Source organism: Diadema setosum, chromosome 20 (genome assembly GCF_964275005.1).
Source record: "Diadema setosum chromosome 20, eeDiaSeto1, whole genome shotgun sequence".
Classification (NCBI taxonomy): domain Eukaryota; kingdom Metazoa; phylum Echinodermata; class Echinoidea; order Diadematoida; family Diadematidae; genus Diadema; species Diadema setosum.
In genome coordinates this window covers 14,156,228-14,176,134 of record NC_092704.1, presented here as the reverse complement: position 1 = coordinate 14,176,134, position 19,907 = coordinate 14,156,228, and the positions used below count along the sequence as shown (strand labels likewise).

The window sequence follows — 19,907 nt, the reverse complement described above, 5'->3', positions numbered from 1 at the left end:
CTTAGGATATAGGTCAGCATGACACATTTCTCTTGACAGTGACAAAAAGTATGTTGCCGTGGTAACAGCTCACATATTATGAGCCAAAATGATGGAAAATTTTGTGTTGCAAACTACTTCCTCAGTTTTTGCCCAATTTCCATGAAACTTGGTACAGATGTGTGTCTTTGGTTGTAGATGTGCAAGACGCATTTTTCGACAGTACCAGAAAGTACGTTGCCATGGTAACGGCATATTAATGGCAGAAGATCAAGGTAAGATCTTGCGGATTTAACTACTTCCTCAGTTTTTTGACCAAAGCTTATGAAATGTTGTTTTGACCAAAGCTTATGAAATGTTGTTTGGCGGGGGTATAACCAGTCGCTGTAGCGACATTTCTAGTTGCATATAGCACCTTAAAGGGATGGTATAGTATTGGTTGAGGTGAGGATTCATGCAGCCTTTAGCTTTTTGCGAGATACTTGGAAACCAGTTTGTGAAATAAAGCATACAATTCTAAGAATTCAGAGTTCATTTGATGAAAATTGGTTTTGAAATGGCTTAATAGGGCCTATATAAAAACAAAGTAAAGCAAAGCGATCCTTATGAAAGGCGAGTCCCACTTTTTTTTATTAAGAATCACCTTGTTTTGGAAATCTCAACAATGTCAAAACAAATTTTCATCGAATAAACTTACAAAATTATATTTTTTGCATATTTCGTAAGAAGATTCTCATTACCTAAAAAAAAAAAATTAATAATAATCATAAAAAAAACGCTGGAGACATGATGTAGCCCTATCTTAACTGAAACTGTACCATCCCTTTATCGGGTGCAACTTTGCACCCGTCAGACCAGTGGGCACCTTTATTGCACCTTTCTCATTTGTAAGGTTCAAAATTACACACGTAAAAATGCTACAATCGTGTCACAAATATTAAAATATTAAAAGTGCAAAGTTGAACCTATTTTTCTCATAGAGTCTACAACGTGTCGACGGAATTAATTACTGTTTTGTTTACGTTTTTTCACTGCTTTGGTTAACATTCTCATGTTCACAACAATTAGTACCCATTTTCCCCGAAATGTGTTTCCGTGAGATGTTACAAAGGCTTCCCTGGGAACAGGGGAAGAACAATGTTTTGTTTTGTTTTTTTTTCTGGGTAACCTTGAGGAATGGCAAGAAAAGAATGTCCTTTGCAAAAATCGACTTTAAGAAAAAAAAATCCTGAGAGAGAGAGAGAGAGAGAGAAAGGTGGGAGAGAGAGAGAGGGAGAGAGAGAGAGATTGAAAGAGAAGTAATCATGTGATGAGTGGACATGATTTATTACTCTTGGCTGACATTCAAATGTTTATATCTTCCTTGTCCTTAGAACATATCAAATTTCAAATGTTCGTTGTATAATGTTTCTGTCATGTTACTTCCTCTGCTAAAGGCTTATGTATTTTTTTCCAAAACAAAAATCTTTGGCTTTTTCAATCACTATTCTTGTTGCAAATGACAGTCGGTTTAATCTTCTTCAGATCTGAGAAGTGATACCAAGAACACAACAACATTTAGGATGTCTGGAAAGATGTTCATAGTCGTGGCCACCTTCTTGGAAGGTACCAATCAAGAGGTAAATATTTGCATCCCAATGTAAAAGACGAGGCGGCTGCATGCTTGTACCCACTTTCATTCTCATTCTTTTCCTTGTTCTTTTAACCAAAGTTAAGTCCTCTCCTTCCAAGAGCGTCCAAGTCCTCTGTGTTGTTGTTGTTGTTGTTGTTTTTTTGTCAGACATGCTATATCAGGTTACAGCCTAATTTTAACCAAAAAACCATCACTAAACTTAAAAGGTCCCTGCAATCAAAATGTATTTTGACCTCTACTGATGCTTATTGGTCTGTACATAACCTAATCACTACATTCTTCATGAAGGTATGCATCCTAAAATTTTAGACATTTTTTTTTTGTCTTCTCAATTCGTTCAACATTTGTTAAGCCCCACCTCTGAAAAGATCATCCAGATCATCTTTGTCAATGTTATTATCTAGTTGTGATATCAGCCTCCATAGTCATAAGAATCCGCCTTATACAATAATTTATTGCTATTACTATAACCTACAATTACTGACAACGGCATTACATGTTACATGTTCTGTTTTATGCAAATATCCTGACAAATATTTGAAGTAGCAAGGGAAGAATTCATTATGAATATAGAATATTTCATATCAGCAGGTTAAACAAAATTGCACACTGCTGCTTTTGTGTGTGTGTGTGTGTGTGTGCATAAAATATGAGTTATCTGCACCAGTACCAAATTTCTTTTCTTCTCAGTGTTGTATACATTACTTTTGACATGTCTCGCCTGTAAAACCCACTACTTTTGGCATAGAGACCTTGCCAAAGGTATTATGCGCTATATAAGAACGGTGATAATAATAATATTAAAATAATACGTAGAACTGTCTTCGCGTCTTCTTTATGCTTTAAGTATGTAATATCAGCTAAAGTTAAATTTGAAGTGGCCACATTATGTTAACCTTAATTAATCCAGTTGGACTCACAACAGCATTCTCTTTATATACGAGATAGTTTTTGTTTCATGTAGAAATGAGTGAAATAAAAAGAAATTAGGTAATTGGTGCATCTGTAACAAAGCAAAAAAAAAAAGTGGGAAACTGTGAATAATCCATAGTTGATCTTTCAAAAATTCACACTGTGATAAATATTTAGTGCTAAAACCATGATATGGCTTTGGTAAAGTGACCAGGTGTTCAAAACCTATCACGTGCCTATGCAAGAAGGAGCAGTCATACTTCACACAGAATAAAATAGAATACTCTAGTAAAATAGAATAACGTCTACATCATCGGTAACAATGTATGCGAGTCGTTTGGGAGGATTCAACAGATGGCGCTAATCACGTAAACATGTTTCAAGATGACTGTACGGGAGGACCCCCCGACGGGCTGAAACACTTTAAATTACAAACTGTACCTTTCAAATCTTCGTAAAGACGCAATCGCTGCAGTGATGTAAATAATCAACACCAATAGTTTAGAATGTACACTGTAAAAGTGATAGTTCACTTATTTTTTTAATCGATCTTACTCGTCTTTCATGAAACATAATTAGGCCCTAAAAACCCATTTAACGAACAAATGCAAAGTGCACGCAAAGAACAAGAGAATACGAAACACTGCAGTTTGAACGTGCACATAGAAATATGACAAAATAAAACAGATCCAGAAAGATTCTTTTATATTCTTTCAGTTTGTTCATTCTTCATACATTATGCACGCGAGTATAGAGAACGAACTCTTGATATTCACATAACATTGCGAGCTGACGTGTTATCCCCATGTAAAGTGCAGAATGACATTTTAATGTGTGCTCGCCACGGTCGTGAATGTTCGTGGCAGAATGAATTCATTGCCTTGTCACAAAAAAGGGAAAAAAAGAAATAAAATGGGTCTCCTTCACCTTTTGTATCTAAATTTAATAGTCTAGACTATTGTTTAACTTGAACTCTGTTTTTATCTGCAGAATGATTTGATGCATTAGCTGTAATTTCAGCTGTTGGAATTGCTTGCAACAATGAACTGGTCTATGCCCCGGAGTGGGGTTTGACTTTAAGTCAACGTGAATATGGGCTGAAGGTTCCTTCCAGAAACTCCGGTTTATATGTTTCGTCATCAAGGGCGTAGCGAGGGGGGTGTTTTGGGTGTTCAAACACCCCCCTTTGCCAAAATGGGGGTGTTTGAGGTGCTCAAACACCTCCCTTGGGCAAAAGGGAGGTGTTTGAGCTGTTCAACACCCCTCTTCAACAATGTTTAGATGTTGAAAAATGAAACAAAAGCTGTCTTTACCGCTTTTATTTCCGTTTTGAATTCCGCCTTTCCTTTCTTTTGTGTTCATTTTCTCTCTCTCTCTCTCTCTCTCTCTCTCTCTCTCTCTCTTCCCTGCTTTGCTTTCTGGCCGAATCGCGAAGATACATTGCGCATAATGTTCACCGTTTACCAGTATTAATACCGTACGCGGTACCGTAAATTGTGTATGATGCATAATGAAGTGTGTACGCAATGCATGCTGCGCTGCAGCCTATATTATAGGCACAATGCGATTGCATGCTAAGTTAACGTTAGTAGTCTCAACTACCAAGTACAGTCAGTTTAGTAGCCTACTGGAAGCAGCTCAAGCACGTTTTCTCGTTTTCACAGAATCTCAAGGTAAGCTAACTTACTAGAGGTCTAATTCTGTTTATATACGATGGTTTTCAACTTAATTCGCATAATGATTTTTAACACAGCAAACTGACAATACTGTACTTCGGTAGTTCGGTGACATATCAAAGTTAATAGACCTAGGCATACTGCGAGAGCAGCCGCCGCACGCTGTGCTCGCGGTCCACGGGGCTAGGCTAGCGCCGGGGAGGGGAGCCCGCGCCCGGGGACCGCGATCGCCGCACAACGTGCAGCGGCTGCTCTAGCAGTTATAGGCACAAGCTAATCCAATATTGTTTTGTAATGAGTCTGGGAGTAGCAAGTTACTTGCTACTCAATCATGGGCGTCACCAGGGGGGGGGGGGGGCAACGCACCCCCTTCTGAACCTTAAAAAAAAAAAAAAAAAAAAAAAAAAAAAAAAAAAAAAAAAACGCTTCAGTCTGCCAGCGACCTCAACGCCGGACGCTAAATAATTGTTATTTTTTTTATTCTTCTTCTTATTTTTTTTTTTTATATTTTGCACCAGGAGGAAAACAAAACAAAACAAAACAAAACAAAACAAAAACAATCGCACCCCGGATCTGGCAGCACTGATGCTATACATACAGTGTTTACTATCTTTCGATCGTATTAGGTACGGTATCATTCATTGTGCAACGGATTATCAATTCAGAAAATGCAAAAGCTCCGTCGCATGGGAGGGAGATACCCCGCCCACACTCTCCCCCGTTATAGGTCTCCAATCAGTGGCGTAACTGGGGGGGGGGGGCGGCGGTGCCCCCCCCCCCCCATTCGCTGGTAAAAAAAAATATCAAAATTGTAATTCAAGGGTTAGTAAACTGCTTTTGAAATTGACATGAAAGGGTGAGCAAGAATTTTTTTTTTCTCTAAGATTTCTTTTAACCATAATTAAAGCGGCATCAATAGTGTGAAACATTGTTCAAAAAGCCCGGAGCCGACAAAAGATTGTGATTCAACGTGATTCCTGGTTGGCATTCTGAATGATAAGCAGGATGGAGCAGTGTACTCAGAACATCCGAACGGCAAATAGTCGCTGCAATGTTGCGGAATGTGATGTAGAATGTACACCTCTGTACCTTACACTTCGTTATATCAAAGCTATAGATCACTGAGTGTTACTTTACATACTATATTATATATAGTCTATAAATTAAAAGGCCTTGCATTGCCAATAATAAGCCTTGACCTGGGCTATTTCCTAACTTTTCCATGTATAAAACACACACACAAACACATACAATTAGGAGATGCTCTAAAGTGAGATTTTGCCCATCCTTCCCCCACTTGGTCACTTCGACTCCCCCACGCTGGTCTATACCTCCCCCAATCATGAACATAAACCGACATCCGTGACTACCAGTGGCGCACCGCCCCCCCCCCCCCTTAATTTCCTAAGCGAAAAAAAAAAGAACATAGGTATACAAACGGCAGTTTTTGGACTGTAAAATGTCAAAATTTTCACTCTCGCTCCGCTCGCTCGTATTTAATCGCTATGCCATTCCCCTGATGTTGCTGCCAGTTTAATTGCCAGCAGTTGCACCCGGTGCGCCCCCCCCCCCCTCCTTAATTTCCAAAGCGAAAAGGATAGCTACAAACGGCAGTTTTTAGACTGTAAAATGTCAAAATTTTCAAGCTCGCTCGCTCCGCTCGCTCGCATTTTAATCAATTCAATTCAGTTCAATTCAAACTTTATTTCATTTTTCGAAAAGGACACAAACATTTCACTTTCTTTGGTAACATATACAATACGCCTAAGGTTGCATAATCAAAACAAAGTAAATTGAGAAAACATATTGTGGAACCTTGGTGTAACAAAAACGTTGTAGGGAGAATTGATTGACTGAAGTGATACAGACGATATAATCGTTATGCCATCCTCCTGATGTTGCTGCCAGTAATTGCCAGCAGTTGTGCTCGGTGCGCCCCCCCCCCCCTTAATTTTGAAAACGAAAAAATATAGCTACAAACGGCAGTTTTTTGACTGTCAAAATTTTCACGCTCACTCGTTCCGCTCGCTCGCATTTAATTGTTATGCCATTCTCCTGATGTTACTGCAAGAAATATAGCTACAAACGGAAGTTTTTTTTACTGTAAAATGTCAAATTTTTCAAGGTCGCTCGCTCCGCTCGCTCGCATTTATTGTCCCATTCTCCTGATGTTGCCAGTAATTGCCAGCAGTTGCGCCCGGTGCGCCCTGCTTAATTTTCAAATCGAAAAAATATAGCTACAAACGGTAATTTTTTGACTGTAAAATGTCAACATTTTCAAGCTCGCTCGCATTTAATCGCTTTGCCATTCTCCTGGTGTTACTGCCAGTAATTGCCAGCAGTTGCGCCCGGGCCCCCCTCCCCCTTAATTTTCAAAGCGAAAAGATGTAGCTAAAGACGGCATTTTTTAAACTGTGAAATGCCAAATCGAGCTCGCTCGCTTCGCTCTCTTGCATTTAATCGTTGTGCCATTCTCCTGACGCTGCTGCCAGTAATTGCCAGCAGTTGCGCCCGATGCGCCACCCCCCTTTTATCTCCAAAGGGAAAAGATAGAGCTAAAAACGGCATTTTTTGGACTGTAAAATGTCAAAATTTTCAAGCTCGCTCGCTCCGCTCGCTCGCATTTAATCGTTATGCCATTATCCTAATGTTGCTGCCAGGAATTGCCAGCAGTTGCGCCCGGTGCGCCCCCTTCATTTCCAAAGCGAAAAAATATAGCTACAAACCGCAGTTGGGGATTGTAAAATGTCAAATTTTCAAGCTCTCTCGCTCGCATTCAATTGTTATCCCATTCTCCTGATGTTGTTGCGCCCGGTGCGCCCTGCTTCATTTCCAAAGCGAAAAAATATAGCTACAAACGGTACTTTTTTGACTGTAAAATGTCAACATTTTCAAGCTCGCTCGCATTTAATCGCTGTGCCATTCTCCTGATGTTACTGCCAGTAATTGCCAGCAGTTGCGCCCGGGGCCCCCTCCCCCTTAATTTTCAAAGCGAAAAGATGTAGCTAAAAACGGCATTTTTTAAAACTGTGAAATGCCAAAATTATCGAGCTCGCTCGCTGCGCTCGCTTGCATTTAATCGTTGTGCCATTCTCCTGAATTTGCTGTCAGTAACTGCCAGCAGTTGTGCCCGGTGTGCCACCCCCCCCCCCTCTCTTATCTCCAAAGCGAAAAGATATAGCTAAAAACGGCAGTTTTTGGACTGTAAAATGTCAAAATTTTCAAGCTCGCTCGCTCCGTTCGCTCGCATTTAATCGTTATGCCATTATCCTCATGTTGCTGCCAGGAATTGCCAGCAGTTGCCCCCGGTGCGCCCCCTTCATTTCCAAAGCGAAAAAATATAGCTACAAACAGCAGTTTTGGGGATTGTAAAATATCAAAATTTTCAAGCTCGCTCGCTCCGCTCGCTCGTATTTAACCCATTCCATAACGGGAACCTGGCGGCCTGTGTACCAAGTCTAATGGAGATTTTAGAATTCAGTATGGAACGGATTAATTGTTATGCAATTCTCTTTTTTTTTTTCTTCTTTTTACAAAAAGTCCCTCCTACACCCTCTCCCGTTCGGTTGCTTCGCTCCCTCGCCGAGGATCTCACACCGTCACATAATGTACCCCCGTAATAGTCCTTCATAGTATTTTTATTTTCACTATGCTCTATATATAAACGCAACTTTTACACTCTTGTCTTTACAAAAAGTCCCTACCGTGGGAGGGGGTATCCCCCTCCCACACCCTCCGCACTGAAGGAGTGGAATGGATCATCGCCGAGGATCTCACACCGTCACATAATGTACCCCCGTATAGTCCTTCATAGCGAAAGATTCGTGTATACGTATACAATTACATGTATGATATGTACATAATATAGAGCATGTGTGAATGTTCATGATGACACAGGAGCCAATAAACCAAATTAAAATAAAAAAAAAAATCTCACAGTTTACATTTACTGTCAAAACGCACCCCCCTTGAAAAAAAGCTGGTGACGCCTCTCCATGTTTAACCCAGTGACTTTCTGGGATACGACATTACATCTATAAGTTAAAGCAAAATTCAATGTAACTCGTAAGAAAAAGAATCAAGATAAATTTCCTTCATAACAACAGGGCTCTGGCACTGTAGAGGCGTGGGTTTGCCGCCTTCGACGGCCCTTCTAGTTCATATTGCCCATGAGTCGCATTGGCATAACTACGGGCATGACGGGAAGGGGCATGGGGGCACATGTCCCCTCAAATTGGCTGGTCAAAAAAGGTGATGGAATTATCTTATAGGCTTACAGTGAATTTGGTGACGAAATCACACTTTTATACCGTGAAAAAAGAGAAGTAAAGTTAATGAAATTTCAGATGAGATCACTACGAACACAATACAATACAATAATAATAACGATAATGATTGATAATATTAATAATGATTATAATAAAAATGATTATGATGATAATAATAATGATAATAATAATACTAAACAGAATGACAGAAATAGTTAAGATTATGAAATAATTAAATCTGACATTTCCTTTTCCTTGTTTCCTGTTACTGTCACTTTCATATATTTGCATGTTTTATTTTTATGTCTACATGTCTCTGTATCTTCTGAATATGTAATTTCCATTGAGTTACATGTAAAGAGAACAAATTCCCATATGGACAATAAACGATGAATATTGATTGAATTCACATTATTATCATAATTGTTATTGTCATTATTATTATCGTTATTATTACCATTTTTCATGTTTATCGGCAAAACTCCTTTGAGCTTCTTCCCGCTTCCCACCCCCTCTCTCCGCCATACTTCCAAAGCGTTCCCGCTTCTCCTGTCAATCAATTATTTTCAGTTAAAATAAAGAATAGATCTAATCTTAAACACCCCCCTCCAAAAAATCCTGGCTACGCCTATGTTCGTCATCATTGCATTATCTATTTTTCAGACCTTCGATGACATTGCCAGGGTTGGTGGCAGCATACAAGGATGCAAACTTTTACACGTGGGAGCGGACACAGTGCCAGACAACACCATCTACACACTGGCTGGCAAGGAAGAGCCGGTTTCTGAAGCTCTCATAGCGATGTCAAAGCGTGCTGCGGAGTCTATCGACGTAAGCCAGAGAACAGGTGAATATACGTTCTGTTCTTCTGCAAGGATCTTATCCAATTTTTTTTTTTTTTTTTTGCTCTCGCCGTGTGTTTCTGTCTGTCTGTCTGTCTGTCTGTTGCTATGTGTACATTTATGAGTCTGCGTGGATGACGGTTGTGTGTGGTCATCTTTTTTTCTTTTTGATAATTGTTAATTATAGGTGCATAGAGAAATGATGTTTGAAAGATTTTGTTTCCAGATGTACACGCATAGAGACTATATATGGGATTATACGTTCTAACAACTGATTATTATTATTATTATTATTATTGCTACTTTTTGTACACATGTGTGTGTTGCTGCTCGATCCTGGGATAGTAACAGTGTTTGCGGTTGTATCTTAAGAGCGAATATGAGCCAGAACGGCATATCGCTCGATGTGTGACACAGTGGGTGACACTCTCATATATATATGTATATATATATATATATATATACATATATATATATGTGTGTGTGTGTGTGTGTGTCCGTGTTATATCATCTTTATCAGTACCTCGTAATGAATGTAAAAATGGTAAGACATAGATACAGAAGAAGAATTGAAAATAGAGAGGGGGCGAGAGAGAGAGGGGAGTTTAACTGCAATGACCCCTGACGTCACTCGTCAACTTTTTTTTTATTTTCAATTAATTAATTAATTAATTAATTGATTAACTAATTCATTGATTTATTGATTTAATTCTTTTCCAATAGATACAAAGATTGGACTGGGTGTACTCGACCTTTGCGCCGTTTCTCCATACGGAGACTCGACCATGGACGACTGTGTCAAATTGTCTCGGACTCTCGGTGAAAAGCTTGCGAAGGAGTTTGACATCCCAGGTGATGATCTTGTCTTCTCTTTTGAATCCGATGATCGACGAAAGTATCAGAAATGAGAAAATTCACCCAGCTGCAACATTGCACACTGCTGAATTAATCTTATGGAAAAGTTGACCTGCACACGTGAACATTTATACAATTTTCTTGGAGGTCTGTTGAGCTCCCGAAAATGTGGTGATGCGCACGTCGTGTCGCGGAACCATTTATGATAAAACGGAACCGTCGTGTCGCGGAACCATTATGATAAAATTTTGTCAAGGTATACAATATCATGTTTCTTGGTATATTTAGTAAAAACTTAATATACATAATTCCTCACAGTTCCTATGACGGTTCTTTTTTAGATGAAGCACTAATCTATTGTTCCATTCCTTCTCTCTTCTTCGGCTGATTTGACTTCACTCATTCTCTTTATTTTCCGGTCTCATTACTTTGTTTATAATAGCACGAACATTAGTGGATGTACACAGTAATCACAGCTGCAGTGGTGCTATGTAAATCCTCTTTTTTCATATCCTTCACAGCATTCATTTACACAGCGTATGTTATTCATGAAAGTCAAGATTTAACTTACGTGGGTAAATGATAGGAGGAAAATATGTTCTTATGATCATAATTCTTTGAAAGTTGTGATATGAATCACGTTCACACAGTGATGCTTACTTTCGAGGATAAGCTAACTCAGAGGATAATAAAAGCTCGTAATATGGGGCGCTATGTGTCGCATGGTCTCTTTCGTCACGAAAATTGTTTTTGTTTTTTGTTGATACGTGACAACGTTAATTTCGTCACGAAATGGCAATTTTGTCAACGAAATAACAATCTCGTCAAAGAAATTCTAATATCGTATAACGAAATTGTAATTTCGTCGACGAAATAACAATTTCGTGACGAAAGAGGCCATGTGACACTTGGCTCCCCATACTTAACCACGAGCTTATCCTCGAAGTTAGCTTATCCTCACAGTTAATGATCACCGTCTGAACGTAACTAATGAGTCTCCTCATTCATAGTCTGCCGCATTTTTCTGCACTGCTCTGTTCTGTATAAGTCTATCTGCTCTGGGAGTCTGCCACTCGAGAAGACCTGCGTAGTTTGCCACCCATCAAGTGTCGCAAAGTTGCCGGATTCACTGAAAGAGTAAGTTTTATTGACAGAAACGTGTGCATACATATACTTATTCACATGACAAACATACGTGCTCACGCATTCTCACACGCAATACACGCACACATAGGCCTATACACGTAGATGCAAATGCACATGTTTAGACACACAATGTCATGAAAAAGAACATTACACACTTTCACACGTTTTTTTGTTTTTTTAGCAAGTGCGTGCCATAAAAACCCGACATGGATGCACGATACAAAACATAAAACTGCTGGTAATCAAAAAGTTCACAAATATTTCTAAAATGCATAGTAATAGTTATTGATAAATTAGAACAAAATTAGTCAGCATATAATACCATTGTAGTATGGTATATTTCTAAGAATTAAAATTAGTTCACAAATAAATATATAAAGTATTCCTTGAAATAATAATAAATAACATAATAAGTACATTTGTATATACACAAAGATTATTAGTAAGACACTATATTTTCAGTCAGTTATATTGCACAAAATTCCCCTGACTCCTCCCCATGGTCACTTATTCTACTCTTATAACGCAGTCAATCATCATCATAAATATATGAATAAATAAATATTATAAATCAATCCATCCTTATACAGTGTGTACTGTTATGACTACCTCTGTAACAATAATCCCTTCAGTCTAATTACCAAGTCACGGTCACTATACGCTATCATGAAGTGTTTGTCTCAAATTATATTTTGTAACCCTTAAAAAAATATATATATATATATAGGCCTTATATTTGGTGAAACCAATTGATAAAATACAAGTACTTTATACAAGAGAAAAAAACACGCTTAATCTTGTAATATTATTATGTCCATTCCTAACGCTACTGAATTTAAATGCGACCATTCTAATCTTTTTTTTTTTTTTTAAAGACGTTGCTGCAGTTTGCTGGTTGTTCCACGTTTCTGCGAAGCAGTCGCTGTTTAATAATTCTTTTACGTTTAGACTCTATCTAATTCACATTAAGTACATAAAAGAGAATCTTAAAATGCAAACAAACTTAATATGCATTTTTTAATGGATTGAGAACCAAAATAAAAAAAGAACATATTTTGTTAATCTTCGAAACCAAATAAATTTGGCCTATAAGCTGTGCAAAGCACGAGCATTGTACTTAACCCTTACTGTACTGGGCTATTTGGCTCCATGAAAATACTGGGGGGCTGGGAGGCCCTCCCCCCCCCCCCCCATTGATCTCGGAAACTCAATGTCCGATGAACTTGAAAATTTGCATGCTGATAGATCTTCGCGTGCTGAATTTGATGGTGTAATTTATTTTAATCAATTATGCAAATTGTTTGCATAATTAGCCAATTAATTATTCATAATGCGTATTTTATGCATTGGGGGGATATTTTCATAATTTCAGCCTAAACAAGTACAAAATTACATGAAAACTGTGTAATAATGAAGAATAATGTTTCCCAAATGTGAAATAAATCAATTCTTATCTATTTTTATGAGTACAGCAGATTTGCATAAACTATTAATATGCAAATTTACTACTTATGAATTTTTTGCATACTATTGAAATGTATGACGTACTAAAATGAAACTGGAAGTAAAATTATCCTTTTACAGGACCCATGGGCGCTACCATACTTTTCAACTGTATTGTAATGTCCCTGATATTGTAAACGTGAAGTATAATTTATGCAAATTTATGTAAATTTATGATTTTTTAAATAAAAATTAGCTTATATGTGATTTTGCGTGCAAAATATAAGAAAAATCAATGAATACAAAAAGTATACAAATGTGAGAAAAATCAAACAAGTTATTTGCCATACTCATAAAACATTTTTGAAATTAACTTCGTGAATCGTGTTTTTTGTCTCAAAAAGTGAAAATATCACTGTTATTCTTTTGTTTTTCCAATGTTTTTATTTCCTTTGATTTTACTGTTTACATTTGTTATGTATTTTATTGTTTTCTAAGAGTGCCCAGTAAAATATGTGGAAGGATAAGCGTTATTTGAATCATCTTTGTGGATAAAAACTCAATTTCCCCCTCAGAGAGAGAGAGAAAAAAAAAACGAGAAAAAAAAACAATGTTTTGTATGTTTTGTATTGTTTTTATTTCTTATGTTTTCTATTGTTTTATATTCCTTATGTATATCATTGTTTCTAAACTTTGCCCAATTTATTTCAGAACAATATAGAAGCATGAACCAAGTGGAAAACCAATTCCTGAGCAAAATTTATAAAGTAATGCAAGCCATGGTCTATTGACAGTATGTAACTGTACACAAATATATGCAGCGATTAGCCGTTTTAATGACATGCGCATACTAATAACACCCCCTAGGTAGGTCCGATATGGACGAATGTGGTATCAAAATGTGCGCAAGACTTCACGGGAAAAAGTCATGAAGCGAGAATCCAAAATTCCCAGCGGTCGCGATGCAATCGCCAAATGTATGGAGGGGGGGGGGGGGGGCCTCCCAGGCCCCCCCCCCCCCAGTGCAGTTGTTTCGCATATTCCCTTTACGCGCTTCCTTACGGACCATCAAATATTATTTCAGATGAACAATATCAATTCTCGTAACGGTACTGTAAAATGATTTTTTTTTTTGTTGTTTGATCAATCACCGCGACTTTATCATTTGAATTCTCAGTTAAAAGATTTCACGGCGACAGTCATTATAATGTATCAAGTATTAAGTACCATGTTTGGTACGATTGGAATTGTTTGCATTTGTTTCAACCATTTTCAGTATCATTGCAGTTGTTGATGAATTATTGCAATTTTAATGTGAATCATTGGGGACTGACGAAAGTATCAATCTAGCCTAAGAACTGGACACACGTTTTCTATTATGAGGCGAATTATCATTGCACGTTTTGATCTATAGTATAAGCCTATATATTCGAAGAATATCAAAGTATACAATGAAAATGTAGTCAGTAACTTCAATTATCACATCAGTTCCAGATAAATACGCAACACGAGCAGTTACAGCTGTTTGAATTATCCTCAGTATTCAGCACTTTGATTGCTTAAATGAAGAAAATCCATCATATAAGTCAAACAAGTACTCGGTACTTATCTTTAATAACAGATCCAGCATGATGATCCTTGGAAAAAACCAGACTACGGAACAGCCACTTTCAACCAGAAATGGTGCGCCACTCTGATTGGAGCGCAAAAATTCACACCTGTCTTCAACGTCAATTTGACAACGACTGATCTGAAGGTTGTCCAGGAAGTCTGCTACCTTGTGCGTACGTCCGGACGACCCAAACAGAGGGAACAAGTGAGCATTTACTGTGCAAGATGGTCGAACGAGTACAGAATTGCGAGTCCTAGAAAATGAAACAAAAGTACATGTAACTGATTTGTAACTGAAACTGAAATCTTGCTTATACATAATTTCAAAGGCGGAAGGTGAGTAGTTAAACTAAGGTTTTACCTTTGCAGGTAGTTCGCAGTTAAAAAAAGAAAAAAGAAAGGGAAATAGAGCAGTAGAGTATATTAATATTATATTAGCTGCGCAATGTAAATGTCTTTTATTATTATCATTTTACGTAATCATTCTATTAAAAAAATGCAAACCAAGTAAAAGATATAAACATACAGCTTCGGAATTGGAGGTAGGAGGCATCCTGTCCTCGGAAAAACAAACAAACAAAAACTGACATGGGAATCAAGGGGAGACGTCCCTCGTCCGCGGGGATCGTCCGCCTTTGACTTTGAGATGAAGCAATGAGTGTAGTATGATTTTATTACGCATTTTTTTTTCTTTATTTTTCTTTCTTATTTTTTTATTTACTGTTATTTATCTTTTTTTTTTGACTGAGTGAATGAGGGTATGGCATTCTTCATTCTTCAATGGCTGTGTAGCATGGAGACCTTCCGGCTGTAAAGGCGACAGCATGGATTTCCCAGATCGCTCCAGTTGGACAGGTGGCCATGTTTCTGCTCAATACCGACGTGACTGGTTTGCACCGGGCATATGAAGCTTGTCGCAGACGTGGCCAGGTATTCAAAAGTGACGATCATCTCCACCCTCTCAGAGTTTGCCCCCCCCCCCCCCCCGCCCCGAAAAAAAGGTGTCAATGACCTATAGTGTACAGATAATTTATGTTACAGATGTTAACCACCCAGTTACACATTATTGGCAATTTTTTGCTTGTGGCTTCTTATCGCCAAATCGCGGCAATATTGGACATTGTTTACAGTAAGAAAATCAGTCATGGAACCCCCCCCCCCCCCATACACACACACACACACACACACACACTTGGCTGCCAAGTAAAAATAATGTGACGTGCATAGAAAAGCGCCTTCACGTGTTAAGACCCACACAATAATGTTCCTAGCACGACTCTGTCTTGCAGGCTTAATTCAACGTTGCCAGAGAGCAATATATAATTATCATGAAAACTTTTCTTCTTTTTTTTTTTTTTCATGTCAGCCGCTTTGGGGATAGAAGTGGCATAAAAAGTGTGAAACTTTTTTGATTTCGTTTTTGTTTTTGTTTTTTGTTTTGTTTTTGTTTGTCAACCCATTTGGAGTGGGAATTGTCACATTCCCCCTCCCAGTTAGCAAAAAGCTAGATCCGCCCCAGCATGTGAAAATTGATGTCCATTAGACTTCTTTCAAATTTTCGGTGAAACTGTCTCTCTTCCGTTTGTCCCGTCTGTTTCTTTATCTCACAATCCGACTGAATCTAAGTTAATTTTCCCCTACACTGGTTCTGCAGCCATTTTTGCCGTCATTTCGTTTTTCTTTCTTTTGTTTTCGTTTTCATCTTTCGCGCAGGAACTTCAAACTGATGTCGTCAGCTCGGAAGTGGTTGGCATGATACCCCTGAAGGTGATGCTGGAAGCAGCTTCATCCTGTATGAGCAGGGAGGAGTTCGACGAGGCATCAGAGGAAAAGAAGATCAAGACTGTAAGCATTATGCTTGAAGGCTTTCGTTTGTGTCTGTGTTTTAATTGTCACACGCATACACATACATTCACACACTCTCACCTAATAAGATTTTTCTTAATTGGCCCGTTCTGCACACCAAATCCATCAAATTGCATTTTTGGTGGTCCGACGGTGAACTCTGGTGGTCCCAAAAATCAAGAAAATCATAAAAATGCAATACTTTAACGTTAAACGTTTACAACAACCCATGATTATGTTAAAATTTGAAGGTATGCAAAGTGGGTCAAATACCACGTTATACTTTGAGTAAAAAGTAAGAAAGTAAAAAAAAGACATGATTATTATAAGCTTGATAGGCTACATGCGAATATTGGCAGGTATTTATGTCAAAGGGCTTCAAATACCACTTAGGCTTAGTATGAAGTTAACTATTAAGTCTAACTTTTGACGCGTGTTTTAGTGGAGGCGTAAACATGATTTTTCCGTGACACCACATATTCATGAAATTTTCATATTTGATATAGGGTATAGCTATATAACCTAGCTATATAGTATATTATTACGGTGTAATCATTGCTATATCATCATAATTACTATTAACATTATCCTTATACTGTCGTTATTACTGCTACTATTTCTGCCATCATTATCGTTATAATTAGCGGCAGTATTATACGGACAGTCCCTATAATCCCTACCATTCCACTCTCTAAGGCAACACGACCCTTGAGAATAAGAAACACATCTACTTAATGCAAATATGATTATGTATAGCCAGAAAATAAACATCATCCTCCCCTGAGAACATAAGAAAAATATAGGATAAGTCGTAACTATGACTTTGAATTACTATACATGGCACTTCATTTTTGAGTTACAAACCCTACTACATTTTCGAATTGACGTGTCTTTTTTCATTATCAGAATAAGGATTTTTTTTTTCGGATTTTTCCATTTTCGGAAGTTGTATAACAAACCAGGAGAATTTCATGCAAATTGATCACACATGAAAAATGTAAACAAGACATCATAATGCTATTTATTTCATGACAAATGTTCCCACTCGTTGATTCGAAATTCAGGTAATCGAGTGTCTGGGACTCGACAAGATGCGACGCTTCGATCCCAAGACACGAATCCTGGAGTAAGTAGATACGTTTTTATAGCTTCAATCATCAATGGTAGCTTATTTAATTATTTGAATCTTAATGTGCTCGCGCGAATGCAAATAAAATTATTCGTAGTGACCGCTTGGACTGTATTACCTTAGTGCAGCATAACATCGTTATCTGAATTAATTTTTGGATGTGAATCAGTGACGGATCTAGGAGGGGGCGCACAGCTAGGACCCCCTCCCCCTTAAATGTTGTTTACTTATATCTTATGTAAAAGGAATAAAATGAAAGGGGCGCCCCCTTTAATTTTCTGTTCTTTTTTAAAGATGTTGTCTGCTGATGAAACTTGGATGTGCCACCAGAAATGCTCTGCGCTCCCCCCCCCCCCCCCCCCTTTACGGAAATCCTGAATCCGTCCCTTGGAATGAAGACAGTCCTTGTATCCTGCATTACAGTAATCATTATGTAAACTAAGAAACATTAATGTATCTTATGTTACGACCAAAATCACTCTGAGAATGATCGCACAAAAGAAACAATCAACTTATGTTCAGGCGGTTTATTAACAGTGATATTGTGGGTACAGACTCGTAATCGGTTTTCACATCAGTAATGATCAATAGAAACAATCATAAATCAGTAGTGGAATCACTTACACGTATCTGAATCAGGTAATCCTTTAATTGAAAAGGTCCAAATGCGATGTTCGATGCACAAATGAATAATCCTTGAAGTGCCGATGAATGATTCCTCCCGACGTAACTCCAGAGGCACAGGTTGCATTAATCCACAGTGTAAATCCGGGGTAAAATCCGCGATAGATGTCCACGGCGAAAACGTGTAGAATCCAAACGTTATGACGACCACGTCCAGTTGATGCGTTGAATAATGATTCACTTAAAAACGTCCAGCAAGGAATCCAGCCCGTCACAGCTTTGCCGTAATAATGTCTGTTGACACTAAAATATGGAGTCTATCTCCAACGTAGGCAAATTAATTCTCTGCAGGCAAAATGTCTCCCAGGCCTTATCTCCACAAACACAGTTTGTATAGCAGGTCAGCAGGTAACACAGGACTGACTATAACAAGTCGCTTCAGAGCCAGAAGTGACGCAACTCTCAGAGCAGAGGTGTTGGGTACTCTGCCTACTGCAGAATTTCTCCAGCTTATATACTATCCATTCACCCCTTTCTAGTACATTCTGTAATTTTCTCCAACCTGGGGCCACATACCTGAACATACTAGCAAGTCCAAATTCCAGGAATCCTGGATGACTCACTGTCTAACTATGTGCATAACATCATTGCCAAAATTAACTACCAATCACATTGGGTTACAGGGACAGTGCCTCACTCAGCCAAGTATGTAAGCACTTCCTAGAATTTTCTAGAATGGGTTAAATCATTCTAAAATTGAGTGAGCTATAATGTATTTCCTGTCACATGCATACATGTACTGTAGCTACATTTTATACCATATAGAAAATTCTCCACTGATCTGGTCAGCCTGTATGTACTATATCTATATCATATAGAATGTTCTCCATTATTCTGGTCCACCTGTGTACATACACATTAAAACAACCATGCATACAGCCTTGATACATGTACATAAGTACTTATGTGTACATTATATTTTGTGACACTTAGATAGTTAGAGTTTTGTGTCCTTAAGTTAAATACAAAGTGCATTGTGTACTCATCTTAGATGATCATCGTAAACACATGGATGTATATCTTTACATTTAATTCAGTCATTCGTGTTTTTATCTATCCGTTTTTACTCCATCTGAGCAATGCTCTGAATTGAAATACATTCCATTTTAAATCATTCAGTATGCGGTATCGTGTTTTTCCATTCCAGGTATGCAATCAGGGATTAACCTGTACGCAGAGACATCGGAAAGATCATTCCAGTGATTTGGAGGATTGAAGACAGAGCAGGTTCCGGAATTTATTGTTGTAGATCCTATGATGATTCTGCATGGTATGATGACTTGAACTGATACGTTCACCCGAGTGAGAGGCAGTTCTACCAGGTCATACAAAATGAAACGAAAACATTCAATGATAGGCCTATCCCCTCTTTTGCATAGTCTGCATCTTCATAGTGAACTAAGTTTGTGGAGCCTCTACCGATGGGGTGGGTGGGTGTGGGAGTATATATCCCGAATGAGCTTTGCGTACTAGTATTTAGAATTGAAATTCAACGATCTGGTGCACATTCTTCAAGTGCTCTTTGCATGGTGGAATACATTTAGAAATGTTCAGTCAAAAAGTTAAAACTCTCTCCCCTCTTTTGCGTAGACTTGCGTATTTACCGTGTATCAAGTCTGTGGAGATGAACAAAAGGGATGGGGTGTGGGAGATGGGGGGGGGGGGTATAACGAGAGAGCTTTTGTGCATTTTATAGAGCCGAAATGCAACGATTTGGTGCGTTCCTTTGGGGTATCTTTTTAAAGAATTCCCAACTAAGAGTAAAAAAAAAAAAAAAAAAATTCTAGGAAGATCTGAACGGATAGGTACACAAATTATTTACTTATTTAAGTACACAAATTATTTAGTCACCTCTGCGTCGTCACTGTGTACTAAGTCTGAGTT

At 38.2% G+C, this 19,907-nt stretch overlaps 1 protein-coding gene across 1 annotated transcript; it reads left to right on the top strand.

The window, feature by feature from the left end:
• Nucleotides 1-191: 191 nt before the first annotated feature.
• Nucleotides 192-19,437, top strand: LOC140243245 (formimidoyltransferase-cyclodeaminase-like). Its single transcript, XM_072322916.1, has 10 exons — nucleotides 192-254; nucleotides 1,504-1,598; nucleotides 9,132-9,315; nucleotides 10,034-10,162; nucleotides 11,214-11,302; nucleotides 14,376-14,570; nucleotides 15,158-15,295; nucleotides 16,079-16,210; nucleotides 17,275-17,336; nucleotides 19,171-19,437. Exons 1-10 carry the CDS (start codon nucleotides 239-241, stop codon nucleotides 19,187-19,189), a joined length of 1,059 nt encoding a protein of 352 aa, XP_072179017.1. The 5' UTR covers nucleotides 192-238; the 3' UTR covers nucleotides 19,190-19,437.
• The last annotated feature ends 470 nt before the right edge of the window (nucleotides 19,438-19,907 follow it).